General features: G+C 41.6%; 1 protein-coding gene across 1 annotated transcript; it reads left to right on the plus strand.

Annotated features, from left to right (window-relative positions):
- The first annotated feature begins 380 nt into the window (after window positions 1-380).
- LOC129624948 (prostaglandin F synthase 1-like) lies at window positions 381-14,762 on the plus strand. Its single transcript, XM_055543141.1, has 9 exons — window positions 381-464; window positions 4,855-5,022; window positions 5,311-5,427; window positions 6,727-6,804; window positions 7,214-7,336; window positions 8,414-8,523; window positions 9,399-9,564; window positions 11,810-11,892; window positions 14,617-14,762. The coding sequence occupies exons 1-9, from the start codon at window positions 381-383 to the stop codon at window positions 14,657-14,659; spliced, it is 972 nt and encodes a 323-aa protein (XP_055399116.1). The 3' UTR covers window positions 14,660-14,762.
- The last annotated feature ends 6,626 nt before the right edge of the window (window positions 14,763-21,388 follow it).

A 21,388-nucleotide genomic window follows, 5' to 3' on the forward strand; every position in this document is an offset into this window, starting at 1 on the left:
TTGGATTGTGTGATTTGTGTATGTGTGTGTGTTTGTACTGTAAGGTAGTTTTTTCAATTAATGTTTGATTGAGATTGGGCTTCATAATAGAAAATTAAAAAAGATTTTTGTTGGAAGTTTCTAGTCTAACAAATAGTCGATAATTGCTCACCCAATCTCATCATTATATAATACATGAGGTTATGTTGATAAAAAGAATCAAACAAGTTAACTGTGTTCAATCATCTCTGACTCCATGGGTACTAGTTTAATCATGCTTCTCCTACAATGTCTCTGCTAACACTGGACAGTGCAGCTGGGGTGTTATGTTCTTGTTATTTATAACATTTGAAGGGAGAAGAAAAAAATCCCAGTCTGCTTACTCAGAGGAGCAACAGACAATGGATCCCAAAGGCCAGAAGGTGAAGCTTAATGATGGCCACTTCATTCCTGTCCTGGGATTTGGAACCTATGCACCTCAAGAGGTAACAGTACTGGTTGTGGGTTGAGATATAAATAGTAGTGGATATGACATGAGCAGAAGGGACTTGGGTTGTCAAGCACTGAGCTCCTGTGTGACTCTGGGTGGGTCACGTGGTTCCACCAACCTGGCTAGAACAATTTCCTCTGAAAGAGGAGAAAGCATTCAGCTTTCACTCTGCATCATGGTCTGAAGCTGTGCTCACCTGCAGATTACTCTGGGTTTCCTTCCAGTTTCTATCTCTTTCCCAGATTGGCAGAAGAGGTGAGACTCAGCTGTCAAGAATACTGTCAGCTGCTTTGCTTTGAAGGTGATTGCAATGGTGAGGTTTATCTGTATATTTAATTAATTCCATAACTCTTTCCTCCTTTCAAAAAGCCATGACACAGAGATATATTTGAGGTGGGAGGTCCTGTAGATGAGTTGAATGAAAAATAATGGGAATGAATTGCTTTGATACTGTGGAGTGCCTGCTAGATGGCAGGCAAGAAACACTCCAGCTGTGTTTTGCCTCATATTTTTGTTTCTGCTTGGAAATTTATTCTCAGAGAAAATATACTGTCATTTGAGGGTAAAAGTTACTACCTTACAGGCCAGGTTTTGTAATATTTTCCTGGGCTTCCCCAGGTAGTTCAAATGTTAAAGAATCTGCCTGCAACGCGGGGGATCTGAGTTCGATCCCTGGGTTGGGAAGATCCCCTGGAAAAGGAAATGGCAACCCACCGAGTATTCTCGTGGAGAATCCCGTGGAGGAGCCTGATGGACGACAGTCCATGTGGTCACAAAGAGTTGGACATGACTGAATGACTAACACTTTAACACTTTGAAATGGGAAAGATTCTGAATTATACAAAAATAAATGAAATATTATTCAGCATTAAAATGACATTAATCCTGCCATTTGCAACTGCACAGATGGATGGTGAGAACATTAAGGCAAGTGAAACAAGCCAGAAATAGAAAGACAAATATTGTATAATCTCCTTGTAGCTAGAATCTTACAAAGTAGAACTCATAGAAGCAGAGAATAGAGGTGTGGTGACCAGAAGCTGGTGTCAAGCCTGGGAAAAATGGTAAGTTGTTGGTCAAGGGTACAGACCATCAATTATAAGATGAATAATCATGGAGACCTGATGTAAAGCACTGTGAATATAGTTAAAAATAATGGGATAAATCTTTAATTTTGTAGACTAGATCTTATGTCTTCTTCAGTTCAGTTCAGTTGCTCAGTCGTGTCCGACTCTTTGCAACTCCATGAATCGCAGCACGCCAGGCCTCCCTGTCCATCACAAACTCCTGGAGTTACCTCAAACTCACATCCATCGAGTTGGTGATGCCATCCAGCCATCTCATCCTCTGTCATCCCCTTCTCCTCCTGCCCCCAATCCCTCCCAGCATCAGAGTCTTTTCCAATGAGTCAACTCTTCATGAGGTGGCCAAAGTACTGGATGGAGTTTCAGCTTTAGCATCATTCCTTCCAAAGAACGCCAGGACCGATCTCCTTTAGAGTGGACTGGTTGGATCTCCTTGCAGTACAAGGGACTCTCAGGAGTCTTCTCCAACACCACAGTTCAAAAGCATCAATTTTTCGGCTCTCAACTTTCTTCACAGTCCAACTCTCACATCCATACATGACCACTGGAAAAACCATAGCCTTGACTAGACAGACCTTTGTTGGCAAAGTAATGTCTCTGCTTTTGAATATACTATCTAGGTTGGTCATAACTTTCCTTCCAAGGAGTAAGCATCTTTTAATTTCATGGCTGCAATCACCATCTGCAGTGATTTTGGAGCCCCCAAAAATAAAGTCTGACACTGTTTCCCCATCTATTTCCCATGAAGTGATGGGACCAGATGCCATGGTCTTTGTTTTCTGAATGTTGAGCTTTAAGCCAACTTTTTCACTCTCCTCTTTCACTTTCATCAAGAGGCTTTTTAGTTCCTCTTCACTTTCTGCCATAAGGGTGGTGTCATCTGCATATTTGAGGTTATTGATATTTCTCCCAACAATCTTGATTCCAGCTTGTGCTTCTTCCAGCCCAGCATTTCTCATGATGTACTCTGCATAGAAGTTAAATAAGCAGGGTGACAATATTACAAACACCCAAAACAGTTAGGTGTGTGAGGTGATGGAACTATTACCTAGGTTGATTTTGGTAATTCATTAAGAGTGGATACTTACATTGATAAGAATAATCATGGGAAATGGTGGACTGGTTGAAGTTCAAGCTTGAATGAAGTTCAAGCTTGAATGAAGCTCAAGCCGGGAGAAAGATCAATAACCTCAGAATGGAGATGACACCACCCTAATGGCAGAAAGGAAGAGGAGCTAGAGAATCTCTTGATGAAGGTGAAAGAGGGAGTGAAAAGCTGACTTAAAATTAAACATTCAAAAACTTAAGATAATGTCATCCAGTCCCATCGCTTCATGGCAAATAAATGGGGGAGAAATGGAAACAGTGGCAGACTTTATTTTCTTGGACTCCAAATCATTGTGGATGGTGACTGTAGCCAGGAAATTATTTATTTATTTATTTTGAATAAAAAAATTTTTTTAATTTTTATTTTATTTTTAAACTTTACATAATTGTATTAGTTTTGCCAAATATCAAAATGAATCCACCACAGGTATACATGCGTTCCCCATCCTGAACCCTCCTCCCTCCTCCCTCCCCATACCATCCCTCTGGGTCATCCCACTGCACCAGCCCCAAGCATCCAGTATCGTGCATCAAACCTGGACTGGCAACTCGTTTCATACATGATATTTTACAAGTTTCAATGCCATTCTTCCAAATCTTCCCACCCTCTCCCTCTTCCACAGAGTCCACAAGACTGTTCTATACATCAGTGTCTCTTTTGCTGTCTCGTACACAGGGTTATTGTTACCATCTTTCTAAATTCCATATATATGCATTAGTATACTGTATTGGTGTTTTTCTTTATGGCTTACTTCACTCTGTATAATAGGCTCCAGTTTCATCCACCTCATTAGAACTGATTCAAATGTATTCTTTTTAATGGCTGAGTAATACTCCATTGTGTATATGTACCACAGCTTTCTTATCCATTCATCTGCTGATGGACATCTAGGTTGCTTCCATGTCCTGGCTATTATAAACAGTGCTGCAAAGAACATTGGGGTGCACGTGTCTCTTTCCCTTCTGGTTTCCTCAGTGTGTATGCCCAGCAGTGGGATTGCTGGGTCATAAGGCAGTTCTATTTCCAGTTTTTTAAGGAATCTCCACACTGTTCTCCATAGTGGCTGTACTAGTTTGCATTCCCACCAACAGTGTAAGAGGGTTCCCTTTTCTCCACGCCCTTTCCAGCATTTATTATTTGTAGACTTTTGGATCGTGTAGCCAGGAAATTAAAAGACAATTGCTCCTCAGAAGAAAAGCTACAAGAAACCTAGACATCATCTTAAGCAGAGACATTGGCTTGTGGACAAAGGTCCACATAGTCAAAGCCATGGTTTTTCCATTCGTTATGTATGGATTGTGAGAATTGGACCATAAAAGGCTATGCCGGGAAGAATTGATGCTTTTGAACTGTGGTGTTTGAGAAGACTCTTGAGAATGCCTTGGACAGCAAGGAGATCAAACCAGTCAGTCCTAAAGGAAATCAACCCTGAGTATTCCTTGGAAGGACTGATGCTGAAACTGAAGCTCCAATACTTTGGCCACACAATACGAAGAGCCAACTCATTGGAAAAGACCCTGATTCTGGTAAAAGACTGAAGGCACGAGGAGAAGGAGGGGACAGAGGGCGAGATAGTTGGGTGGCATCATTGATACAATGGACATGAGTTTGAGCAAACTGCAAGAGATAATGAAATACAGGGAAACCTGGAGTGCTGCAGTCCATGGGGTCAGAAAGAATTGAACAGGACTGAGTGACTGAACAAAAACAGCGACTTATATGAGAACATCTCTTTGTGCACCTTGATTGCATACAGTTTTTATGTGGTGTATTCCTTGTGGCCTCACTGGTAGACAGAGGTCTTAGAAGCAATTACCTTGTTTCTTGATGCTTTTACCAGGCACCTTACACCTTTGTTGAATTATCTTCAAAGATTTCACAGTATAAACCCTATCCTGACTGCAACGTTATCCTGAGTCCTTTGGTTTCTACCAGCAAATCAATGAACCTGCAGGTGGTCTTGAGGTCTCTGATGCCCATAATCAACCATGATCACCTCAGGATGAATGGTTCCTGGGTGCCCACTAAATCACTGACCAGGAATGTTCAGGGAAATAGTCAAGCATTCATCACCACACACACAGAACTAACCAAAGGCACAAAGAAAAGTTGATGTTGGGAAGATGAAAGCTTGTGCCTAGCAATCTCTTAATCATGTGGATATTCAGCTTCTCCCTTTGTTGCTTATGTAGGTTGCTAAGAGGGATGCTCTGGAATTCACCCCATTTGCTATAGAGGTTGGGTTCCGCCATATTGACTGTGCTCATGCTTACCAAAATGAAGAGCAGATAGGCCAGGCCATTCAAAGCAAGATTGCAGATGGCACTGTGAAGAGAGAAGACATATTCTGCACTTCAAAGGTACTGTGTGTGTTGTGTATGTGCACATGTGTGCAAGTGATTGTGCCTAGGTGACAATTATATAATAGAATCCTTTTGTGAAGAGTTGCTTGGTGAACTATGCTTATTGGTAAATTCCTAAAGTATTAGAGTTTCCTGGTGGTTCAATGCTTAAGACTTGGCACTTTATTGCCATGTGCCCTGATTTGATCCTTGGTTGGGGAAGTAATATCAGACAAGCCTTGCAGTAAGGCCAAATAAGTTACCTAAAGTATTCTTAATACAACTTTTATTCTTTAACCTCTGCAGCTTTGGTGCACATCCTTTCGACCAGAGTTGGTCCAACCAGCCTTGGAAAAGTCACTGAAAAGTCTTCAACTGGACTATGTCGATCTCTATATTATGCATTATCCGCTGGCTCTGAAGGTTAGAAATTTGTGTGATCACATCAGTGTTACATCTTGTGTTAGAATGTGCATCAACTTGCATGGATGGCTAAATTAAGATTTTTCTTAGTAGGTTGAAGGGATGATTACACTAGAGTAGAATCCTCCACATAATCATTTGTGATCATATTTTTACTGAGTTTCTTTGAATCCCTTACATACCTTCCAGAGAAAGGAGTTAATAATCTGAGACTCTCTGCCAGAAAAACTTGAGGAAATAGAACTAGGTGAGTTCTGCACACAGTCCTTGTTATGACTCCTGAGTGTCTTGGGATTTCATGAACCAAGAGTTTGGTGCAGCCGTGGTGAGCACGACACTGCCTTACATTGAACATAATGAGTTTCTCTTGTCTTTCACCCTTTTAAGTTGAGCATATTTGGTGGTGCTCCTTCTGAGTGTGTCTGAACCTTGTACCTATACAGGGACTTGGGATAACTTTCCTGCACTCTCCCTAGTCTTCAGATGAGGTTTGTAGACTGCACTTATCCATTAATAAAGGTTTACTTAGAACACTTTATTTCAATCACAGAAATCAGCTCAAACCATCCAATGCAAAATAGCTTAGTGGTCTACATAGATGGCAAGTTCCAGCCACAGACAGAAATGATGGTTGCAGTACTCTACAGATGTGTCTCCTTTTCCTATATATAAGGACACTACCATATATATATATATATATATATATATATATATATATATATAGGCACTACTCATGGTTTACTTTATTTTTACTGAACATTTTCCATTGGTGGGAAATTTGACCTTGGGGCAGCTCAAGACTGATGGTCATGAACATATGAGAACATGTCTGGGTCTTCCACATTCCATATCAACCTAATGAGATCCCTGCTGGTTCATGTGCCTGTCCTAGGGCACCTGATGCTCAGAGGGAAAAGAGAGTCTGATTATCTAGACCAGGTCAAGATAGCAAATTTTATTCTGGAAATAAAGTCATGTAACTTACTGCCATTCCCATCTCATAGAGGCATTTGGAAACAGGCAAGTACAAGAACAGACAAAATTCACAGAAGTCACAGGAAGTCCCTTTTAGGACCTAGAAAAATTGTACTTATTACAACATGTATTAAATATAAGAGATTAGAAAAGTCTCCCTCCTAAAGACATTGGCTATATACACAAATCACTTTGCAAATATTATCTAGTATCTGGAAAGTTTTAAACTTACCTCTTGGAGGTTTAATCCCTGGTGCCAGGCAGCCTTGCTAAATGTGGAGAAATTATTTTGTGACATCTCTAAAATGACTGCTTCTATTCTAGCCAGGGGAGGAATTATATCCAAAAGATGAAAATGGAAAACTGATAGCTGACTCAGTGGATTTCCGTCTCACATGGGAGGTGAGTATGAGGAGTAGAGAGACTGGGGAGGAGCCAGGAGAGTGGGAACTTCCTTCATTTTTTCCACCTGTGAGAATGCGCCGTGGACCATCAGGCTCAGCAGTTCATGAATCTAAGGGCTGGGATGCTGGGTTTGTGGGGAGGAAGCCATTGCTGTAATGTTTACGGAGAGGAATGGAGGAGGAGAATATGGGACAGTGCAGACAGGCATCTCTTTCCTTCCATATGCTATGTCTTCTGCAGGGTTCAAGGAGCAAACAATATTTCTTTGTATATCATGTCTTCTTCCCCTCTTTCCTTCTTGATAATCAATGCTAATTCTTGATGGATGATGGTGATTACTGATGTTTTTCAGCATTTATTCTTGCTCTATCATTCCATGTAATTGTTCACCACCCCTCCCTCCCAGGCCCTGGAGAAGTGCAAGGACGCAGGGCTGGCCAAATCCATCGGGGTGTCCAACTTCAACCACAAGCAGCTGGAGAAGATCCTGAACAAGCCGGGGCTCAAGTACAAACCCGTCTGCAACCAGGTGAGCAGCTTGGCTCCTCTCCCACCTGCTCTTCACAACCTCCTTCTTACCCTGGAGCCTGATGTCTGTCTGTCCTCCCCTCCTGTTCATCTGACCATTGTGGACAGGAGATTCTAAACAGCTGAGTTCCTGTCTGCATGGTGTGTATAAAATCCAAAATGGTATCTCTGTCTGTAAATCTGGGCGGAAAAGTGCAGAGATCTTCCCGGTAGAACGCAGAAGTTGAGGAAGGACGTATTTCCCTGAGATGAAAGGATGGCCAAGTCACAGGGTGAAAGTGCCCTGGAGTGAACTTTGTACAGGAAGGAAAACCATGAAAATGTGGAATGGGAAATAAATTGATAAAGAGGCAAATCAGCTGAGATGGGTGTTAAGGGTTTGTGTGGGGTTCTGATGGCTGAATCCTTAGTCTTGGTGTCACAGTGTTTATAAGTCTTTAACAGGGAGCACAGTTGAGAAAACTGTGTTGGAGATGATGAAAATCACTCAGGTTAGAGGGTGAAGTTAAAGGCTCATTGAGATGCTAACACTCTATGAATTTTACTCTTGAATATCTACTCAAATGTAGAGCTCATCTTTTGGTTAGTCAATCTCAGACTGGTTCTCCCATCTGCTGCTGCTGCTAAGTCGCTTCAGTCGTGTCCGACTCTGTGCGACCCCATAGACGGCAGCCTACCAGGCTCCTCTGTCCCTGGGATTCTCCAGGCAAGAATACTGGAGTGGGTTGCCATTTCCTTCTCCAATGCATGAAAGTGAAAAGTGAAAGTGAAGTCGCTCAGTCGTGCCTGACTCTTCGAGACCCCATGGACTGCAGCCTACCAGGCTCCTCCATCCATGGGATTTTCCAGGCAAGAGTACTGGAGTGGGTTGCCATTGCCTTCTCGTCTCCCATCTATGTCCATCATAAATTAAGTGTATAAACAACTTTTCTCTATGTCTCTGTTGATATTAATATTTCCAATTTACATTTAATGTTATAGTTTTTCCTTTATCATTTTTTAAACTTTTTGCCTTTCTTTGTCATTTAATATTACATTTCCATAATACGTGATACTCTTCTCTATTGGTTTTCTACAGGTGGAATGTCACCCTTATCTCAACCAGAGGAAACTGTTGGATTTCTGCAAATCACATGATATTGTTCTTGTTGCCTATAGTGCTCTGGGATCCCAAAGAGTAAAAGGATGGTATTGAACTCTAATGAAAGCAACAGGGAGTTTATGTAAAATTCAATTTTTGATGAGATAGTTTAAATCATACAATACTCAGATAACTCTCATAGGCAGAGGGGAGAGAGAGGAGTAATGGAATGAATTCTTCTCTTTTATCTTCCCATCACCCAGCCAATTTTTCTAGATTATATTAGCTTGTCGACTCATGAATAACAAATGTCTACATTAAAATCTATCTATAATCTCCTGGTTGAGACCAGAGACACAAGCTTATGTCATGATTTACTTATTAACTAATGCGCACATTTTTAAAAATAGGTGTTCCAAGGTTCACTTACCTTATGTCTAAAGTTGAGATAATAGTATTTAACTCCTAGGTTTCTATCATGATAGAAAAAAAATTCAATTGGAACCATTTTTGTAAGCATCTGTAGTAGAATAATGATGAAATAAATGTCTCTTATTTTGAGACCTCTCAATTTTTATCAATACCTTAGAAAAAGTGAAATTTACAAACAAGTCTTGGTCTTTCCTTCTGCTTCTCTATTCATGCCCTTGATTATATAAGAAAAAACACCCCTGAAAATTAAAGGAAAAAAATCCATGAGTTTGGCAGTCCTGGTCTCAACTCAATAATGCCTCTGAATCACCTGAACAGCTTTGTAAACAGAATAGGAAGTGACACAGTTGAGATTCTGATTCAGTTTGTTTTCAGCTCTGCCATGGAATTTGTATTTCTTACAAGATCTTAGTTGATAGTGATGATGCTGGTCAATGAACTATACTTTGGGAAGCACTGGTCTAGAGTGAACCTCTTGTTCTGTTTGGGAAAATATTCAGAAACTGAGTATTTAGTCTCAGCTCCTCAGCATTTCTGAATTTCCTTCCAGGGTGAACCCAAACCACCCCGTTCTCTTGGAGGACCCAGTTCTCTCTGCCATTGCCCAGAAGCACAGGAAAACAGCAGCTCTGGTTGCCCTTCGCTACCAGATACAACGTGGGGTTGTGGTTCTGGCCAAGGGTAACAACAAGGAGTGGATCAAAGAGAACATGCAGGTGATGATGAGTGGGGCTGTGGGCAGGGGGCTCCTAGGGAATATCCTTCACGAGGGTCATTCTTTGTCCAGCTCTCAGACTATCTTTGGGCCAAAACGAGTTACCTGATCTTTCCCTGTGTGTGAATGCCTGGTAGTTTTCTCTTCCTGCTGTGGCAAAAGGAGAGGCATTATGGCTGGAGAGGGTTACGGTTGGACAGAAAATGGAGATCTTAGCTTGAGCATTACATTTGCAATGTATTCTGTCACTTTGTGCAAATGACATCTCATTTTCTTCATTCTCAATTATGCAATTGCATTATGTGATTTTTTTCATACTGTTGGAACTGCTCTAATAAAACACCATAGGTTAAGTGGCTGAGAAAAAAACTGGAATTTGTTTCTCACAGTTCAAGCTGGAGATCTGAGATCAGAGTGGCTGTGTGGTCAGATGAGGCTGCTCCTCCAAGTCACAGGTTACTCCTTGTATCTTAACATGGTGGAGGGGGCAAAGAACTCCCCCAGTTCTCTTATGTAAATATTATGTTGTTTAAATCTCATTCATGAGGGCTCCACCATCATGACATAATCACCTCTCAAAGGGTTCATTTTTAACAGCATCAACATGTGAATATGAGGACAGAAAATTTATGGCAGTGATCGTTAACTTCCAAACCATTGTATTTTTATTTTGCCTTTCCCTGAATACTAATAAGATTTCATCTTCATACATTTAATCTTGCGTTTCTGTCTTTGTGAAGTCCTCTTCAAGACTTTGTCCATTTTTGCTAGGTTGTCTATACTTTGTTTTCTGTGTAGAAGATCATTATTGTACCTTTAGCCATAATTGTATGGAAACTCCCCAGTTTCAGGATTTAATGCAGAGATGATTTATGCGTCTCTTGGATTCTGTGGTTTGACAATCAACCTGCACTCAGCTAAGCTGTCATCCTCTGGGCTGGGTTTTCCTGTGCTTTTGCAGTTCAATGTGGAGCAACTGGGCAGTTCTGCTTTAGCAGGTGGACGAGGCTCTTGTCAGAGGAGCCTCCACCCTTCTCTGTATAGTTTTTATGAATATTTGACTAGACTGGGACAACTAATCTGGTCTTCTTCTCAGCACAGTGCTATGATCCCCAGTCAGTTATTAGCGAAATAGTCCTCTTCCTGTCTGGGCTCGGATATGGGTCATCTCTTCTTCTGGGAAATATCACTGTCCAATGCAGGTTACAGGTCAGGCCAAATGAGGGAAATGGAAATTGTCCCCTCATAAATTGTTTCTGTGTTTCCATTTAAATTTGGTTCTGTAATCTAGCTGGAACTGCTTATCTAAGATAATATGAAAATGGATGCACACATGTTTATTTAAATGTAAATCTAAGGTTTCATATTTCCTCACAGATTTTCATTGTCAACTCAGTCATATATCAAGTGTCCATAACTTGATCTCTTTTCTATTTAACTATTCAGTTTTCTGCACCATGTTATTAAAGTGGAAAATAAGTCTTGCTTTTCATAATGGTAATTTTTTATTTTTTAAAGCTGTCTTGGCTGCTTTTGATTAGCTGTTCTTTTATTTAAAATTTAGTATCACTTTACCAACTTCCAGGAAAGAATACATGCTCAAGTCTTTGGGTCATGTTGCATTGAAAAACTAGATCACGTTGGAGAAAACGAATTTCTTTACAAAATTGAGTTTTTCATTTCATGATTATGATGTGAATTTTTAATTACTTAGGTGTTCTTTAATGTTAAAACACTTTTCATAACTTTCTCCACTAAGACATTTACATAAAGTTTTTGTTAGATTTATTCATAGATAATGAGTAAGCTTGATATTAGATTCCTGAACAGGCTTTAAAGGGGGAGCCTCCTCCCTGCATTACTTTAGCTGATCGCTGTCACCCTTACAGCATGTTGGGAAGAGTTAATCAGTCTAATGCTCAATTGCAGTTATCGAGTTAGGAGTACTGAAGGCAGTGTGATTGGAAAAGAATGATTTTAGTTTGTTTTCTGTCTCAAGTGATTCACTTAGAAAGATAAGGGACTGATGCGCTGTAATGTTTGTGAGGTGGACAGAGAAGGAGAAGGTGTGGGAAGGAGAGGTGAGAACTCAGCAGAGGTTCCCATGCTGGTTCTCCTGAAAGCTGAGGACAGACACGGCTTCCCTGCCCCTTCTTCTTGACTCCATCCAGCTGGAAAATCCTCCAGTCCCCAGGGGGAGACTGGCTCCTTGAGGGAGGGGTAAAGTGATTGTCCCTTCCTTCCAGGTGTTTGGGTTTGAACTGACTCCAGAAGACATGAAAGCAATCGATGGCCTCAACAGAAATATAAGATATTGTGATTTTCACCCGTAAGTGACTCACAGATGTTTCACCCAGACACTGTTTTCTCTAGCAGGCGGGTCAGCAGGGGAACTAAGCTTTTCAAAAGGATAATTCTAGAAAGACAGTGCTGATTTCCTGCCTAGGAGTAACCGGGGACTTTCTGCAGACCTCATACCAGAGATTTCCTCCAGGGTTCCATCTTTGACCAACAGCAGTGATGGGCCCAGGACAACTCATCAGTAAAATCCCCAGAGTTGGCATCGTGGTGAATTCACCACCTTTGCCCCTATTCCCTGTGCCTGGTCACCTCCTCTCAGTGCCGAGCACCCAGGGAACACAAAGGACATGGTGCTGCAGCCAACTATTGTTTCAGCGACCTGTGAACATGTTTAATCTTTATTTCTTTTTACATCAGGGGAAAATGATTATATTAATAATAACTATGTATTATGTGAAGAGTTGACTCATTGGAAAAGACCCTGATGCTGGGAGGGATTGGGGGCAGGAGGAGATGGGGATGACAGAGGATGAGATGGCTGGATGGCATCACTGACTCGATGGACATGAGTTTGAGTAAACTCCAGGCATTGGTGATGGACAGGGAGGCCTGGTGTGCTGTGATTCATGGGGTCCCAAAGAGTCGGACATGACTGAGTGACTGAAATGAACTGAACTGAACTGACTGATGTATTAAGGAATGCATCAAAGATTACTTTCTTCTTTTGTTCTGTTTAGTTGCTTATTCATGCCCAAATCTTGGGGCCTTGTGGAATGAACCCCAACAGGCTCCTCAATCCATGGGATTCCCCAGGAAGGAATACTGGAGTGGGTTGCCATTTCCTTCTCTAGGGAACCTTGGGGATCAAGGGATCGAACCCATGTCTCCTGCCTGGCAAGTGTATCCTTTACCACTGAGCCACCTGGGAAGCCGGCATTCATGTAAATCCTGTGAACACAATTATAAAATGTATTGTTGACATTTTTATTGAGGAGGGTCTCATGAAGGTCAATGTGCAACAGTGCTGTGAAGTCACATGGGCCTGCCCCTAAGTGTCTGGTGGATATTATGATTAATGGGCATTTCTTTTCCAAGATACCATCCATTTCTTTCAAATTAATCTCTTTGTTGATCATTTTTCCCTATTATGACTCCCATGTCCTCATCCTTGTTATCTCACAAAGTTGAATTACCAGTAGATCATGAGCTTAACTGACCCTCCAGTGAGTGACTCTGTGTCTTTAGCAGGACACACCCAGATAGGATCATCTGGGTCTCTGGTTTCTTGAGTAAAGACTCACCCCAGTTTAGCTTTTGTCCATCAGAAGTCCTTGGTGGCTCAGATGGTAAAGAATCCACCTGCAGTGCAGGAGACCTGGGTTCAATTCCTGTGTGAAAAGATCCCCTGGAGGAGGGCATGGCAGCCCACTCCAGTATTCTTGCCTGAAAAATCCCATGGACAGAGGAACCTGGTGGGTTACAGTCCATGGCCTCATAAACAGTCAGACTTGACTGAGCAACTAAGCACACTTTAGAAGTCCATCCCCTGGGGAGCCCCCACCTCCTTGACTTTGACCTAGTCACTAACATGATTCCGGCTGCTTAATTACTACAGGAGAATATTGGGACTGAAGAGACAGAAGAGAAATTTGGAAGGAAGTTTAGCGAGAAGGGAATACAAATTATTGGTTAACAAAGATTATGCTTCAAATGAAAGATCCCAAAGCTCTCCCTATTGTTTGTAAAGCTATATCATGATTCTGATAAGTGTGGAAGTCACTCAGTCATGTTCGACTCTTTGGGACCCCATGGACTATACAATCTATGGAATTTTCCAGGCCAGAATACTGGAGTGGGTAGCCTTTCCCTTCTCCAGGGGATCTTCCCAACCCAGGGATGGGTCCAGGTCTCCCACATTGCAGGCATATTCTTAACCAGCTGAGCCACTATTATGTTCTGATAAAAGACATGATAATTGAAAAAAAGGTGGATAGTTGCATTTCTATACTTAAAGACTTTTAAGTATAAATGTATATTCTCTTTCATTAGGCTGTGAATGCCTAGACTTACACATCTTTGTGGGCTTGGGTCAACAGCACAGCTCCTGGCACTTGGAATCATTCAGAATTCACTTTTTAATGAAGTGAACGGAAAATGACATTTTCAGAAAGAAAAGAAGAAACATGGAAAAAAAGGAAAACAGCAGTAATACTACTTGTTGAATAACCAGTGTTTAAATACAGTACAGTATAAATTAAGAAAATAATAATCCCACTCTGTGCTCTATAATTATTCAGGTGCACAAGGTATCTCTCCAATAGATGAGAAGTTCCTTAATGGGGACACTCTGTTTTGGGGGGTGCTCAATATCAGCTTAGTAATGGATTTGTGGAAAAGAGGAGCTAATTTGTTCACTGCGACCCTTCCCCTCATCTAGGGACAGAAGTTCCACTTGTGTCTGAAATGATCTCCATAGTTAGACCCAGGTCTTGTGCCCTCTTGGAAATTATAACTTGAGTCAAACTACGTATCACTGTGGAGTGAATATTACATGTGAATATTGGGACTGGACGTGCAGCTGCTGTGTGTATATGGAGCAGACACCTGCGTGTGCTTGTCAGGGAGGGTGGGGAGAAGGAGGGATGTGTTTGTAGATTTAGAGTTTTAGCCCATCCTGACTGCCTCCATAGAGTAATGCTTTCTCTGACAATATGACAGATTTAATAAATTAATCCTCTTCCTTCTCTTTCAGGGGTGTTGGTCACCCTGAGTTTCCATTTTCTGAAGAATATTGACTCTTAGTCCTCCTTCTGGATCTTCAAGAATTTCTTGCTTCTAGGGAAGAGGATTTTTGTACTTGGTGGAGATGCTTAAATGAAGTGTCTGAATATTTGAAAGCTTGCCTTTCCTTAAAAAAAGAAAAACAGTTTATGAAACAATAAAGACTTCAAAGTAAGAATACTCTTTCTTTCTGATATTTGAAAAAACACACAAATTGCAGAAAAATTGGAAAACAGAAGGGAAAGGATAGGAAATAAAAATGAGCTATGATTAAACCACTTACTAATACTTAACTTTGGTGCATTTTCTTTATGAATCCTATGCAATTGTGTATGTGTGTTTATATAAAAGACAAATAATCTTCAATCTACAGATTGTATATTTATTTTTTAACAGCATAATTATCTTGGTAAGCTAAAAATATGATTTAAAAAATCCAATATTATATTTTTTATTGTAAAGCAGCACACGTTACTCATTTATTTAATTTCTCAATTGTCTGCCCATGCTTAGCATTTTGATGAGTTCTTGTATATTCTCCTAGTATTTCATTAGTTGCCATTTACTCTCATTCAGCAAAACTTTACTGAACGTTCTTTAGTAATACATTGTTTTATCAATAAATGTTAATTAAAATGAGAAATTATTTTTCTTTTAAAATGAGAAATTCTTGAGTTTATAGTCTAGTGGAGGAGAAGACAGTAAATGAAATCAGGAGAATTTAGCTGTTAGAAATGGGTAAGTGCCTGTTGAGAAAATTCTGCACAGTCTTTTGCATTTCTGTACATCTGTTAGGCAGAAACACCAACTGTCCTACATCCCACACAGCTTTTCAATTGTACAAGAAGCAGCCTTGAAAGAGAGATTATGGCTCCCTTCATTTCTCTGGAACACAAAACACTAAATTCAGGAAGGAAGAGTGTTCACATAACATTTAAGGGCCAGCAAGTCAGCTGATGTGGGTGGAGTTTAGTGAGGAAAGAAGACAGGAGTTGACCAGAGAGCCAGTGGATCTGTGTCACATAGGCATGTAAAAGGACTTTACTGTGAGAGAAATGGAGAATGATATTTTGTGTTTTGAGCAGAATAGTTACAGGAACAGACATGAGTTAAAAAAAACAACCTGGTTGTTATGTTGAGAAGAAAAGAGAAAGAATAGCCCTCATTTAGGACTCTACAGGAATTTAGGTGAGAGATGATGTTGGCTTGGACCACAGAAGGAGCAGTAAATATGGTCAGAGTTGTTAGAATAGGGATTTATTTTAAGGGCAGCATGAATTAGACTGTCTTACATGTTGGACATACAGTTAAAGGAAAAGGGGAATCAAAGTTGACTCCAGGTGTTTGTGGCTAAGGGACAGGAGATGGAGATGCCATTTTCTCAGATGGAGACGATGTGGGGGAGCGCACTTTTGTGGGAAGATTAGGAGTTCAATTATAGACATGTATCTTTGAGATGCCTTTAGGTACCCAAGTGAAGATGCATGCATAGAGTTGGACATAGAATTCTACCAGAGAAAAGGTTAAGATAAAATATTTAACTTGTGGTTTGTTAATTTTAGTTGCCTCTTAAAGGATAATCAGAGATATTATGTTATACAGTGAGTGGTGTAGATAGGGAAGTTAAGCTTCATGAGAACCCAGCATTAAGAAGGTGATTTAAAAAAAAAATATGGAGGAACCTGCAAAAGAGACTGAGAAGGATTGGTGAGTGAGGAAGGAGGGGTTGTTCTTAGAAGGCATGTGAAGCAGATGTTTGGAAGAAAAAAGAGACCAATGCTAACAAGGGGACAAATCAGGGAAGACTGAAACTGACCACTGGATTGGGCAGTTAATCTTGGCAAGGTCAAGTGCAGCTTTGATAGAGTGGTGAATGCAAACCTTGAGGAGAATGGGTTCAAGAAATGGTGCAAGAGACCAGTGAGAAGCAGAGTATACACAGTCGTCAAAGACTTTGCTGTAATGACGACCACAGAATTGCACAGTCTCTGAGGAGAAAAGTGGAATCAAGAGACAAGTTTCCCTGATGCGGCAGATGACTGCCTGCCTCTGAGGTCAGAGGAACAGTCCAGCAGAGAGAGGAAAACCTATGATGCAGTGGATGGAGGTGGGGCTGACTTGAACCACATTTGTATTAGTTACTGTTGCTGCTATAACAAATGACCAAAACCTTTGTGGATGGAAACAAAAAAATGTATTATTTTATATTTCTGAAGGTCAGAAATTCAAAATCTGGTTACATGGGCTAAAACTGAAGTGTCAGCAGACGTGCCTTCTTTTCTGCAGGTTGTAGGGGAAAATCTGTTTTCTTGCCTTTTCCAACTCCTAAAGACCAGGTCTTGTGTTGTTGGAAGAGGGTATTTGCTAAAACCAGAGCATTCTCTTTGTAATACTCTGTTTAGTCTTTGCCCTGCTTCATTTGTACTCCAAGGCCAAACTTGCCTGTTACTTCTGGTATCTCTTGACTTCTTACTTTTGCTTCACAGTCCTTTATGATGAAAAGGACATCTTTTATTTATTTTTTTTGGTGTTGGATCTAGAAGGTCTTATAGGTCTTTACAGAACCATTCAACTTCAGCTTCTTTGGAATTTGAAGTTGGGGCATAGACTTGGATTATTGTGATACTGAATGATTTGTTTTGGAAATGAGCTGAGATCCTTCTGCTGATTTTGAGATTGCACCCATGTACTGCATTTCAGACTGTTCTCTTGACAATGAGGGCTACTCCAATTCTTCTAAGGGATTCTTGCCCACAGTAGTAGATATAATGGTCATCTGAATTAAAATTGTCCATTCCAGCCCATTTTAGTTCACTGATTCCTAAAATGTTGATCTTTACTCTTGCCATCTCCTGTTTGACCATATTCAATTTACCTTGATTCATGGACCTAACATCCCAGGTTCCTATGCAATATCGTTCTTTAAAGCATCAGACTTTACTTTTACCACTAGACACACCCACAACTGGGTGTTGTTCTGTGTTGGCTCATCCTCTTCTTTCTTTCTGCTGGTATATTTCTATTCTTCCTTAATAGCATGTTGTGCACCTACTAACCTAGGGTACTCATTTTTCAGTGTCATATCTTTTTGCCTTTTCATACTGTTAATGGGGTTCTCAAGACAAGAATGCTAAATGGTTTGCCATTCCCTTCTCCAGTGAACCACATTTTATCAGAACTCTCTACTAGGACCTGTCCATCATGGGTGAATGGCATGACTTATAGACTGAGCGACTGAACTGAACTGATAGTTACTGGAGTTACACAAGGCTTTGATCCATCTGATTATTTTGGTTAGTTTTCTGTGATTGCGGTTTTCATTCTGGAGGCCATAGCACTGAGATTCTTGCTCCTTCTTTCTGCCCTGTGATGGATGAGGATAAGCGGCTTGTGCAAGCTACCTGATGGGAGGGACTGGCTGTGGGGAAAACTGAGTCTTGCTCTGGTGGGCAGGGCCATGTTCAGTAAATCTTTTATCCAATTTTCTGCTAATGCGTGGGAGTCTGGTTCCTCCCTGTACTAGGGAAAGCAACTAGGCAATTCAGGTCAATTCAGTTCAGTTGGTCTGTCTGTCTGACTCTTTGTGACCCCATGGACTGCAGCACACCAGGCTTTCCTGACCATCACCAAGTCTTGGAGCTTACTCAAACTCATGTCCCTCGAGTTGGGGATTCCATCCAACCGTCTCATCCTATGTCGTCCCCTTCTCCTCTCTCCTTCAGTCTTTCACAGAATCAGGGCTTTTTCCAATGAGTCAGTTCTTCACATCAGGTGGCCAAATTATTGGAGTTTCAGCTTCAGAATCAGTCCTTCCAATGAGTATTCACTACTGGTTTCCTTTAGGATGGACTGGTTGGATCTCCTTGCAGTCCAAGAGATTCTCAAGAGTGTTCTCCAACACCACAGTTCAAAAGCATCAATTCTTCAGTGCTCAGCTGCCTTTAAAGTCCAACTCTCACATCGATACATGACTACTGGAAAAACCATAGCTTTGACTAGATGGCCTTTTGTTGGCAAAGTAATGTCTCTGCTTTTTAATATGCTATCTAGGTTTGTCATAGCTTTTCTTCCAAGGATCTTTTAATTTCATGGCTGCAGTCACCATCTGCAGTGATTTTGGAGCCCCCCCAAATAAAGTCTCTCACTGTTTCCATTGTTTCCCCATCTATTGGCCATGAAGTGATGGGACCAGATGCCATGATCTTAGTTTTCTGAATGTTGAGCTTTAAACCAACTTTTTCACTCTCCTCTTTCACTTTCATCAAGAGGCTCTTTAGTTCTTCATTTTCTGCCATAATGGTTGTGTTATCTGCATATCTGAGGTCATTGCTATTTCTCCCAGCAATCCTGATTTCAGCTTGTGCTTCATCCAGCCCAGCATTTTTCATGATGTACTCTACATATAAGTTAAATAAGCAGGGTGACAATATACAGCCTTGATGTACTCCTTTCCCAATTTGGAACCTGTCCGTTGTTCCATGTCCAGTTCTAACTGTTGCTTGTTGTCCTGCATACAGATTTCTCAAGAGGTAGGTCAGGTGGCCTGGTATTCCCATCTCTTGAAGAATTATCCACAGTTTGTTGTGAAGGCCATTCAGGTATGACCTAAATCAAATGGTTATACAATGGAAGTGACAAATATATTCAAGAGATTAGATCTGATACAGAGTGCCTAAAGAATTGTGGATGGAGGTTCATAACATTGTACAGTAGGCAGTGACTGACACCATCCCCAAGTAAAAGAAATGCAAGAAGACAAAACGGCTGTCTGAGAAAGCCTTACAGATACCTGAGAAAAGAAGAGAAGTGAAAGGGCAAAGGAGAAAGGGAAATATATAGGCAGCTGAATGCAGAGTTCTGAAGACTAACAAAGAGAGATAAGAACACCTTCATAAGTGAACAATGCAAAGAGATAGACTGAAACAATAGAGTGAGAAAGACTAAAGATATCTTTAGAAAATTAGAGATACCAAGGGAAAATGTCATGCAAAGGTGGGCACAGTAAAGGACAGAAACAGTATGGATCTAAAAGAAGCAGAAGAGATTAAGAACAGATGGCAAGAATACACAGAAGAATTAACCACAAATGTCAATGATCCAGATAACCACTATGGTGTGGTCACTCACCTCCAGCCAGACATCCTGGAGTGTGAAGTCTAGTGGGCCTTCAGTTCAGTTCAGTTCAGTTCAGTCGCTCAGTCGTATCCGACTCTTTGCGACCCCATGAATTGCAGCACGCCAGGCCTCCCTGTCCATCACAAACTCCTGGAGTTCACTAAGACTCACGTCCATTGAGTCAGTGATGCCATCCAGCCATCTCATCCTCTGTTGTCCCCTTCTCCTCCTGCCCCCAATCCCTCCCAGCATCAGTCTTTTCCAATGAGTCAACTCTTTGCAGTGGGACAGGGTAGGGGAGGCAAGAACCAGAGCCCAGTGTGAGCAAAGGCTTCTCCTGTGCTCGCTGACTGTCCCAACCCTACTGGGCCAGGTAGGTCTCAAGGGGCTGGAGCAGAAGCCATGAAGGTTGGCCTCAACTTAGTTCCACCCCTTGTAATTGTGCACCCCCCTCTCCATCCCTGATACTGGCACCTATGCCCAAGAGGGGAGCAGAGCTGGAGGAAGGTGTGCTGGAGCAGCCCCTGGCATGGATGGCCATGCATGTGGTGCAACCCTGGCACACTGGTCAGAGCTCCAGACTCTGCTTCTCTGGCCCCTCTCTGATGGTTGCCCTGCCCCATCCATATGTGCGTGTGTTCCTGTGTGTGTTCCTTTGTGAATGTGTTCATAGTTGGGTACTTTAAACAACTTGTTTAACAAACAAGGCAAATACTCTTGGTAGATTTGTTCCTTGTGATGATTTTCCTTCATTAGTTTGCTTGGTATGCTCCTCAGTTCAGTTCAGTTCAATTCAGTCACTCAGTCGTGTCTGACTCTTTGCGACCCCATGAACTGCAGCATGCCAGGCCTCCCTGTCCATCACCAACTCCTGGAGTTCACTCAGACTCATGTGCATTGAGTCAGTGATGCCATCCAGCCATCTCATCTTTAGTCGTCCCCTCTCCTCCTACCCCTAATCCCTCCCAGCATCAGGGCGTTTCCTAGTCCTGGTTTTAGCCCAACAGGAAAACTGAGGGGTCTCAGTTCATTTCTGAGTCAGCATCTTGCCTGGCCTGTGGGCGGCTTTCTGATTCTGGTGTATTTATGACTGTTTTTGAATGCTCTATGTTCCTCCCCACCCAAATCCACACCCCAGTTCTACTCAGGGTTTTATTAATACTTGGTCTAGTCTATGTCTCCCCCATATTCCTTTGTGCTTGGCTATATATATATATATACATGGGCTTCCCTGGTGGCTTAGATGGTAGAGAATCTGCCTATAATGCAGGAAACCTGGGTTCAATCCCTGGGTCGGCAGGATCCCCTGGAGAAGGGACTGGCAACCCACTCCAGCATTCTTGCCTGGAGAATTCCATGGACAGAGGAGCCTGGTGGGCTATTGAACACAGGGTCACAAAGAGTCAGACATGACAGAGCAACTAACACTCACTCCATATATATATAGTCCCCTTGCAGCTGTAATAGCCCCTCTAGCTGCTCTTCAGTTTAAGTTTAGAGTTAAGTGGAACAGACAGCAATCTCCAAACAGCCCCCAAGTAGGTTGGAACATTGCACACAGGTTTTCTGTGATCACTTTGGTTTGAGGGAGGCAACTGGGAGCTGATCAAGACTGCACTGCTCCAGAC

The sequence above is a fragment of the Bubalus kerabau genome, chromosome 13 (assembly GCF_029407905.1).
Source record: "Bubalus kerabau isolate K-KA32 ecotype Philippines breed swamp buffalo chromosome 13, PCC_UOA_SB_1v2, whole genome shotgun sequence".
In the NCBI taxonomy this organism is placed as follows: domain Eukaryota; kingdom Metazoa; phylum Chordata; class Mammalia; order Artiodactyla; family Bovidae; genus Bubalus; species Bubalus kerabau.

Bases quoted from the DNA above. Each gene is read 5' to 3' on its own strand.
- LOC129624948 (XM_055543141.1), top strand. From the start codon at position 381: ATGGATCCCAAAGGCCAGAAGGTGAAGCTTAATGATGGCCACTTCATT. The intron at 7,337-8,413 runs GTGAGCAGCTTG...GGTTTTCTACAG, and splicing joins ACAAACCCGTCTGCAACCAG to GTGGAATGTCACCCTTATCT. The intron at 9,565-11,809 runs GTGATGATGAGT...CCTTCCTTCCAG, and splicing joins GGATCAAAGAGAACATGCAG to GTGTTTGGGTTTGAACTGAC.